Source organism: Sander lucioperca, chromosome 9, assembly GCF_008315115.2.
Source record: "Sander lucioperca isolate FBNREF2018 chromosome 9, SLUC_FBN_1.2, whole genome shotgun sequence".
Lineage (NCBI taxonomy): Eukaryota > Metazoa > Chordata > Actinopteri > Perciformes > Percidae > Sander > Sander lucioperca.
Window position 1 is genome coordinate 2,793,409 of NC_050181.1, and position 9,514 is coordinate 2,802,922.

The 9,514-nt window shown below is 39.8% G+C and overlaps 2 protein-coding genes across 2 annotated transcripts; both read right to left on the minus strand.

Annotated features, from left to right (window-relative positions):
- Window positions 1–2,591: 2,591 nt before the first annotated feature.
- Window positions 2,592–6,826, minus strand: LOC116045791 (protein shisa-like-2A). The gene is made up of 3 exons (XM_031293652.2): window positions 6,437–6,826; window positions 5,623–5,759; window positions 2,592–5,421 (listed from the first exon to the last, which is right to left on the minus strand). Exons 1-3 carry the CDS (start codon window positions 6,616–6,618, stop codon window positions 5,240–5,242), a joined length of 501 nt encoding a protein of 166 aa, XP_031149512.1. The 5' UTR covers window positions 6,619–6,826; the 3' UTR covers window positions 2,592–5,239.
- LOC116045284 lies at window positions 6,704–9,133 on the minus strand. The gene is made up of 5 exons (XM_031292873.2): window positions 8,692–9,133; window positions 8,264–8,546; window positions 8,001–8,145; window positions 7,630–7,730; window positions 6,704–6,742 (listed from the first exon to the last, which is right to left on the minus strand). The coding sequence occupies exons 1-5, from the start codon at window positions 9,048–9,050 to the stop codon at window positions 6,704–6,706; spliced, it is 927 nt and encodes a 308-aa protein (XP_031148733.1). The 5' UTR covers window positions 9,051–9,133.
- Between the last annotated feature and the right edge of the window lie 381 nt (window positions 9,134–9,514).

Here is a 9,514-nt window from a genome sequence, read left to right on the forward strand (position 1 = left end):
AGATGATGTTATGATCAGTCTAAAACAACCAGTTTGTCTTCCAAGACTTACGGAAAGACTGGATTCATTTTATCACTTTTCAGGTTATAAACTCAATGTGACAAAAACACAGGTACTACCCATAAACTATACCCCACCCCAAGCCATTCAGCAAGCATATAAATTCAAATGGGAAGCAAAAGAAATAAAATACCTAGGTGTAATTATTAGTAGAAACATAACAAAACTGTACAAAATTAATTATGGGACTCTAAATCAAGACATTCAAAAAGATATGGAAAGATGGTCGGCGCTAACATTGGATTTCAGCTCTAGAATAGAAATCATAAAAATGAATGTGATACCAAGAATTTGTTTCAATCATTACCAATAGAAATTCCCATATCACAATTCAAAGAATAGAACAAAAAAATCTCACTTTTCATTTGGGGGGGAAAAAGGCCAAGGATAAAGTACGCAACTCTTCAGATTCCTAGGGACAGGGGCGGGTTAGCCTTACCAAACCTCTTAGAATATTAATATGCCGCACAGATTCGACCTTTGGTATATTGGTGTGATACTGCAAGGTGGAAAGATATTGAATTAAAAAGAGAAGGTTACCATATCCAAAGTATGATTGCAAACAGGGACATGTTTAAAAAATATAAGAATATGCTTGATCCAATTACTTGATTCACTCTGGAAATCTGGTTTATAGTGATTAGGAAATACAATTTAGAGAGGGAAATCAAAATTTTGAGCTGGCCGACTTGTGATTCTAAATTTAAACCAGGGGCAATGGATAGTATTTATGAACAATGGTTAAACAAGGGAATTACAGCAATATGCACAATAATTGATCGGGGCAAAATTAAAAGTTTTCAAAAACTGAAGAGGGAATATGGACTGGAGGATTACGACCAGTTTAGGTATTACCAAATTAGAGACTTCTTTGAGAAAGAAATAAAACCAGATCTTCCTCAGGAGTTGAACAAAGTAACTATAACACTATGTAATGCATATAGAAACAATACTGGAAAGGTGGTTTCAGCACTGTACCAGGGTCTAGAGAAGAACAGAGGAACTTCTACACTGTATATAAGAGACAGATGGGTAAAAGAAAGTAAAATATCATTAACTGTGGAGGACTGGTTTAACATATGTGATGTACAGCGAACCACCACCAGCTCCAGGATGTGGAAAGAATTTTGCTGGAAAAATATGATCAGGTTCTTTATTACTCCCAAAACAAAGAGCAAATTTTCAACTACACAACAAACATGCTGGAGACAGTGTGGGGAGTAGAACATAGGTCACACCCATGTTTTTTGTGAATGTACTAAAATCTGAAATTATTGGAATGATGTGTGGGTAGAATTGAAAACAATACTGGGATATGAACTACCAAAGACATGTGAGATATTATATCTGTGTAACCTGACAGGGGAAAATGTACAACATGAAGACGGATTCCTGGTTAAAATTCTGCTGGCTGCGGCCAAGAAGGCAATCACCAGGAATTGGTGTAGAGAGGACCCTCCCACTCTGAGGAACTGGCTGGACATAGTCGAGGAGATACTCAACATGGAAAGACTCACGTATATATTGAGACTCCAGCAAGCAAAATACGATAAGAAATGCGAAAAATGGACAGAATACCAATCACAATAGAGAGTCACCACCGGAAATTTTGATGTCAGAGACATTTAAGTATTATTACTAAGAACATGTACCCCACTGACGCTGTGCTGTGTTCTTTGTTGTTTATTGTTTATAACAAAAATCAATAAAATCTGAGTGAAAAAAAAAAAGAAACTGAGCCCTCAGTCTTGTTTTCTTCTTACATTCACTGAAATGTACAGTTGATTACCAAGCACAGCTTTGTGCTGACATTTACAAATGAAAAATTGAATTCATCAACATACTGTAATACATGAGTACAACAGAAACTTCCTTCCACCGAACATTTGACAAACATTCCAGCAGCTGATAGTTTGTAAAATTGTATAACTTGTACACACATTTATGAACATACTGTTAAATGAGGCCTTTTCTACTTTGTTTTAAAGTGTTCATTTTTGCAGCACATTTTAACAGAGAAAATAACAGACTGTGGACAGCATTGACCTTTAGAAATTGAGATCGGTCTCCATAAAACAATTACACAAGCATTCACCAACACAAGGCATGACTTTTTGCATTCATTTATAAATACTTAAGCTACCGCTCTGAGTTACAAAAACAAGGGCACTTGAAAGTTTTGAGAAGGAATTGACTATCCAGTAGATACAGAGAATATGTGCAAGTGGGCCACAAGCATGCAATTTTGTGATCTCTTATGTAGGCCTTTCTACATAGAGTAACACTGCAAAGCAATCAAAACTCTTCAGACAAAAGCTAAAAGGCTGGTGCAACATTTAATGATGTTGCAAGTTGCAGTGTCTAGTCAATATCCTCAACTTTCCACTTCCGGGATTGATCCGTTGCCGCTGGAAATTCCGCCAGATTTCACTCATTTAGGCCGGATATCCGTTGCCTTGGGCTTCCTTTGCATTGGCATTTTAAACTCGATTTATGAGGACTATGGTTAACGGTTTCTCAGATCTCTGCAGGGTAAATCCAGACAGTTAGCTAGACTATCTGTCCAATCTGAGTTTTCTGTTGCACAACTAAAACAAACTTTGAACGTACACGTTCCACCAAAACAAGTTCCTTCCTGAGGCTATTTTGCAGTGGTACCGCGGCTTTTCCCGGTGCCTAGCACCGCCCAAGACGATTGTGATTGGTTTAAAGAAATGCCAATAAACCAGAGCATGTTTTTCTCTCATCCCAGAATGCTGTGTGGACTAGCCAGACCTTCCTCCTCCGCAGCACCGCAGTGGAGGAAGGTCTGGCAATGCAACACTATGCAGTGTCATACTGCCATTTACTATGACATGTGTTTGGATGTAAAACAGTAATCCAAATGTACTGTGAATTTCATAAGACAGATAACAAGTTAGTCTACAGTTCTTTATTTCTCACTTAAAAGTAATAAAGGATAGATCCACATCTTTTTAAAACAGTACTCAACATGCCCAAGTCAGACTTGAAAATAGATGAACGCATCCTTTAAGTTGGAACTTAGAAACTTTCTGAAAATGAAAGTGCATGAGATGTTCTTTTCAACACTCAGCAAACCTGTTCTTACCTACACCTGAACCACAACATCACACTGAATCTCCTCAGAATGAGATGGGCAGCTCAGCTGTTTTTCTACAGTTTGAACCAGGACCACTGTCTCAGAGGCTGCCTGTGTATCACACACCATACCTTCACAACAAAAAGGTACATTTGAATTGCCTTTAATTGGTTGATATGACTGTTATAGAAATTATAAATATAAACTTTTTTTCTCATCTGCAATCTCAATAGTTAAGTGGGAGTTAAGACCAAAAACAGCTAAGCGTTCAAACAAACCGGGCTGCGTTGGTGGGGACTTTTGGCTTAAAGGCAGAATGAGTAGGATTTTTTGGTTGCGGTTTGTAAACACAACATTCAAAGTTGGAACTTCCTCCCCAGCTCAATGATGGTTACGGTGCTCGCTAAATTTTTCAGCACTGTGTGCACCATTTTTCGTAGCTCCGTCTTGGATGTGTGGTAACGATCTGGCATCTGGTCGCTAGGTTTTTATAGAGGCTGACTCCCAGAACCGTCCCCAACACAGTAAAGTAAGAAAATCCAGTCAGAGGGCAGGGTCCCTTCAGATACAGACACCGCCACACACTTCTAGTGGCTCATAAGTAATGATTGAGAGAGATTACTTTTGTATGAGTCTATACATTGGTTTTTAGGGAAATCCTACTCATTGTCTCTTTCAGGTGAGCTATGAAACACAATCAAAAAATTCTAGTTTGAGTAGCAGATGTGTGAATTTACAACTCACAGTGGCAATTCTTATTTTTAATCACATAATCATTAGAAACATGGTGTTCTTGTTGTGAAGTAATCTACCAGGAATGTGTACTCATTCATGTATTTGATTGGAAAAGTTGAGCCAGTTTCAACTTTTTTGCCATACAACACTGCATGCTTCACATTCACTGGCTCATTCACTCTTCAGCTCACTAGTAATATCCAATAATATTCATGCAGGTCTAGGTAGGTTTAGAGTGGGCCATTTTAACTTGGCACCTATTACTGTTGCTATTCTGATGCTGCCACAGCAAGCTCCACCGCCCCAACGTCCTCCTTATGTGCTATAATTTTGGTATTGTCAATATAAATGAGATTTAATGTTCTTGTATGTGTTTCTTATTCTCTCAGCAGAATCCATGTTGAGACTTAGATTATCTTGAGAGCGCCATTGCTGTTAAAAGCAAAGTGTACAACCATTTGCAATAAATGGTCAATTCATTCCAGCTGGGGACCTTTGTCATACCACTCTCTCTGCTATTTCCCTGTCTGCCTCTTCACTGGCAGCTGTCAATTACTGTAGAGGCAAAACTGCCAAAATACATCTTTTAAAAAAAAAAGGTCAGTTCCTTGATGTGTCTCTGGCTGAAATTGGTCATGGTTAAAAAAAAAAACAGCTCTGAGTGTTGGTAGGAGACAGACTGACCTTGAGTCAAAAATTAATGATTACAAGAGGTCTCTTGTCATCTAATGCACTTGAATTAATAACCAGTGCTGTTATTTTTCTGGTCTCATCACACTGTAGAGCTTCCCCATAAATCCTTCAGTCCCTGAGTAAAATGTAGCAGATGTGATAACAAGTATACAGCACCCTACTTCACCAGGGTGCACCCTGACTTTATAGCCTGGATATCCTAGACTCTGCTGTTGTCTTGGTGTGTCAGGCTCATGAAACTGTGCATCTTGAGTGTAAACTGGATCTTAACAGGCCTATGTCCTCAGTCCCCCTACCATACACCTTAATAATTCAACAAGGCTTTGGCTTTCTTGAGGCCACTTAAACACCTTATGTTCCAAGAAGATGGTGAATAATTCATTCCATGTGTATGCTCTTAATTACTGCTGCAGGGCGCCGAAACACGTATGTGTTAGAGTCATTTAGTGTCTGAAGAAATTTAATCCATGTTTTTGAGAGCTTTCATTGTGTACACTTACGCAATTTTGATTCAAAGCCCTCAGAGTGTTGTTTTTTTTTGTATAATTTGTACCAGCAGTCCCCTGGTAGCGCATTCTGCCTTCAGACACACTGAATTTCTTGATTTCTGGACTGCTGGCCTAATTTTTTTTTAACAAGTCTCTCCGCGGCCTACGAAGGATTTTCCACTTTCAGGCCGGTGGTGGTAGCTGTGAAACACCTCTGGAACAGGAGCTCGGGGTCTGGCGGCTGGTTATCACAGTCCAGTTTCCTGCTCATGAAGTGTTTCCTGAATCCCTGCGGACCAGAGACGCAGGTCGCTCTCCCATGACTGGGTCCTTCACTGGGATCTCCTATTAAAAAGCAACCAGACAATAGTTCAATTGCTCATTGTTCAAAATCACAGTATCTACTCTGTGCATGTACCAAACAAAAAAAACCAATCTCATTTAAATGTAAAACTTGGTGATTGCAGCAAGTAAGAGCGCATTCAAATAAAACTAAGTAACACCTGTTATCATAGTACACCTACAGTAAGAGAGCCACATACTAACCTGGCGTTCTGAGGGGTAGGCCGTTGTCAAGACAACTGGGTTTGGTGGCGATGAAAAGGTAGCAGAGGACACACACAGTAATGAGGAAGGCAAGGAGGACCACCGCTGCAATGGATAGACCAACCAGAGCACCAATACTGAGAGGAGAGGTGAGGAGAGGAGAGGAGAGGAGAGGATCAGTAGGATGGAAGAGGGAAGATAAAATATAGAAATATAAACAATTCAATTAAGGATATGAGGTGATATATTGCATTAAAGTAAAAATGAAGTACTGACAACTTTAATCATAATGGTAAGATTGTTTTCAAATATGCAAAAATATTATCCACAAATGAAATAAAAAGAAATATATGGAGTAGCTGTGACTGTTGTAATAAAAGATAAGCCTTTATTGATCCCCAGAAGAGAAATGCAGGTGTTGCAGCAGCACAAGGACCGAAATAAATAAATAAATAGAAATAGAGAAAGATAATAAGAAGTACATCAAATAAAAATAAGAATAGAAACTATACAAGAGCAGGGATAAACAATGTAAGTGCAAAGTCATCCAGCAGCTGTGGTAATTTGATTTTTTTTTTTTGTCAAGCTGAGTCACAAAGTGTCTGGTTTTAAAGCAGGTGCTGCTGCCCACATTTCTGTATAACAACACACACAGTGAAAAGCTCATCTGTTGATCATGAAGGAATATGACTGCATTACTACAAACTACACTTACAAATGAGTGACAAAATAAGTTTTTTTTTTAAAGAGGGAGAGAGAGATGACTACTAATAAGAAGAGAAAAATACTTTTGCTAAATGGAAATTGCCCTCACCTCAGCCACCACATGTATCCGTACTCATACGGGAAAAAACTGTTGGGATCGTCACAGCAATACTTGACATCATTAAATCCGCAGCAGTAGACAGCAGCAACGGCATTGCCCGGTCTGGGGCATGAGAATCCGTCCACAGACACACCGTCAGCGCTGTGGTAACTGCTGCATTCAGCGCTCATGATGCAGTAGGCGAATCAATACAGACAAGAAAAAAGCACTACTACTTCTTATCCGTGGATTAATGTGAAGAAGTTTCCTGTATCCTCAGTGTAAGGTGCTGTGAGGCGTATCGTCATCAGCTGTCTGTGAACAAGCAGAAGGACGGAGGTGGAACATTTTGAATCTGAAGAAAACGCTCTCTCTCTCTCTCTCTCTCTCTCTCTCTCTCTCTCTCTCTCAGGCACACAGCATTACTTAATCCGCATTAGTTTTTGGACAGTTTAAGCTTATTAGTCAATAATAGAATTTTAACAGCCACATATTTTTCCCCTTTTGACATTTTAGCGTTGCCATTCTTAACTTACAGTTACACACTATAACGCAGTGAGACAAGGTTGTAGAGAGCATGTCTGCAAGTCTACTCAGTTACAGTTTTTTTGGATTGCTTAAGCACGATTTTCAAAACAGTGCCCGTGTTTTCAAAACACTACACACAATTAGCACAACCACACACCCAATTAGCAAAACACTACAGATCCTTTGCATAATTAAACACTCTTGTAAAAACTATACACTTCTGTTTAAAAACCACACTTTGTTACCATATGAAACACACACGTTTCACATTACTATACTCTGTTTGCACGAGTTACACTCTGCTGTGATAAACCTAAAACACTTTTAGCACTTCTACTTCCCTATGATTAGAGTAGGCTACCATCAACAAAGTACAAATATAATGTAAATTCACCAAACACTACACAAGACCAATGTTGCAGACTGAAGAAACTCATTTATTTCTCAACACGCCCAAAATGTTGACATGGAGATTCATAATACTGTAAAAAAATGTCACTTTACGTATTGTACTGTAAGTTTACTGTAAAAAAAGAAAAGAACTAGACATTGTCTCTTCGCCTAGCTGGATCTGGCCAGAGAATTTCATCAACATCGCAGGCAATGTTGTCATCAGCAAGACACCTTGGAAAGAAACGTCTTGAATGACGAATCCATCCTTGCATTGCTGGTACCTCCATCTGGTCACAGGCCTCCTCCATGGCTTGGATGAGGGGTACCTCAGCCTGGAGACAGAGAGCATATACCTTCCACCGCCATGCCGAGAAAAACTCTTCTATAGGGTTGAGGAATGGAGAGTATGGTGGAAGATATAGGACGGTGAAATGTGGATGTTGCTGAAACCAGTTCTGAACCAGAGCAGAGCAGTGGAAAGACACATTGTCCCAGACAACAATGTATTGCATATGATCGATTTGATTTGCTGCTGTTATGTTGTGCAATTGGTCCAAGAATGTAAGTATGAGTGCTGTGTTGTAAGGGCCCATATGGGCATGGCGGTGGAGGACCCCATTCTGTGTAATGGCTGCACAGAGTGTTATATTACCCCCACGTTGCCCTGGGACATTGACTATAGCCCTGTAGCCAATGATGTTTCTTCCCCTCCTTCGTGTCCTCGTCAGGTTGAACCCAGCCTCATCTACGTAAATGAACTCATGCTGGATCTCCTCTCCATCCATTTGTAAAACTCTCTGAAGAACAGTGTCAGGCAAAATTGTGTAGTTCAGTGTAGATGTAGTATACATATTACAGTACAGTAAAAGATTTTGAGACAGTACGCAAGATCACACTGCTAAAGTGAATACATACCTCTGCATAATCATGCCGCAGTCGCTTCACCCTTTCAGAATTGCGCTCGAAAGGCACTCGATAAATTTGTTTCATTTGAATATGGTTTTTTTTTAGGATGCGTGCCAGTGTTGATGTTGAGACCTGATGGATATCGTTGAAACTGGCGTGGTTATTGACAATGTTAGTTTGGAGCTGATTGAGTGTTATAGCATTGTTGGCCAAAACCATGTTTACTATCTCCCTCTCTTGCTGTTCTGTGAACATAGGAGGCCTTCCCCCTTGTCGTTCCTGACCCTCAATCCTATGTAGACAAAAAAAACAGTATACAATAGTACAGTAATTTCACAGGAAAAGGTAACAGATGTGCTGATAGTGCATAGAATAGTACTGTAAGCAGTTACTAAAACCGTGCAGATGTTTTTGATATGATGATATTGTTACAATACCTATTTTCCAGTCGAAATGTTCTTATCACACTTGCCACTGTGTATCGGCTTAGATTTGGCTGTACTCGCAGTCCAGCCTCCCTCAGCGTCAGGCCGTGGTTGACAACGTGGTCAACCAGTGTTGCGCGGATCTCATTTGTCAGATTCGGTCCTCTTTGAGCACCTTCTTGTCTTCCTCTTCCTCTTCCTCTACCTCTACCTCTACCTCCAGCATGGCCTCCATCTTTTCCTCTTCCTCTGTTGATTCCTCCTCTGTTGATTCCTCTTCCTCCCCTTCCTCCTCCTCCTTGTCCTCCTCCTCGTTCTCCTCGTTCTCCTCGTTCTCCTCCTCGTCTTACTCTTTCTCTGACTCTTTCCATTGTGCTTGAAGACCGATGAACTCACCTGCTGCTTTTTATAGTGCTTATACACCTGATTGGTGTGTCTACAATTAAGCAAACAAGTGTTTTCACACCTGATGAGTGTGTTGAACCAATTGGTTGGACAGTGCGGTAATTTGACAGTCAGTGCTTTGGTATTGCAAGGAAGTGACTTCATGATAGATTTTTGTGTGTAATGTATGTTAAGTGTGTTTAATGTTTTGCAAATCACTGTGTGTAGAGTTTTGCAACAAGTGTGAGGTTGACAATGTGCTTATAGTTGTGCAAATATGGGCTGATGTTTTGCTTCTTGAGTGTAAGGTTTTGCTAATAGTGTACTACTTTTAATTTTAATGTGTGTAAGCAATCCAAAAAAACTGTAAATGCTGTGTCCACTAAGTTAGGTGTGATTTTCTCAGGAATTAGAACTGAAGTCTTGAGTTTTGATTGTATACTTGCAAATA

What these genes read in the sequence shown, in the direction of transcription:
- LOC116045284 (XM_031292873.2), bottom strand. Translation starts at nt 9,050, where the DNA reads ATGGAAAGAGTCAGAGAAAGAGTAAGACGAGGAGGAGAACGAGGAGAA. An exon ending in ACATTTCGACTGGAAAATAG is followed by an intron (nt 8,547 to 8,691) that starts GTATTGTAACAA and finishes TTGTCTACATAG; the next exon opens with GATTGAGGGTCAGGAACGAC. An exon ending in AGGCCTGTGACCAGATGGAG is followed by an intron (nt 6,743 to 7,629) that starts GTACCAGCAATG and finishes GCTTGTTCACAG; the next exon opens with ACAGCTGATGACGATACGCC.
- LOC116045791 (XM_031293652.2), bottom strand. Translation starts at nt 6,618, where the DNA reads ATGAGCGCTGAATGCAGCAGTTACCACAGCGCTGACGGTGTGTCTGTG. An exon ending in GGATACATGTGGTGGCTGAG is followed by an intron (nt 5,760 to 6,436) that starts GTGAGGGCAATT and finishes CTCTCCTCTCAG; the next exon opens with TATTGGTGCTCTGGTTGGTC. An exon ending in CCTACCCCTCAGAACGCCAG is followed by an intron (nt 5,422 to 5,622) that starts GTTAGTATGTGG and finishes GCTTTTTAATAG; the next exon opens with GAGATCCCAGTGAAGGACCC.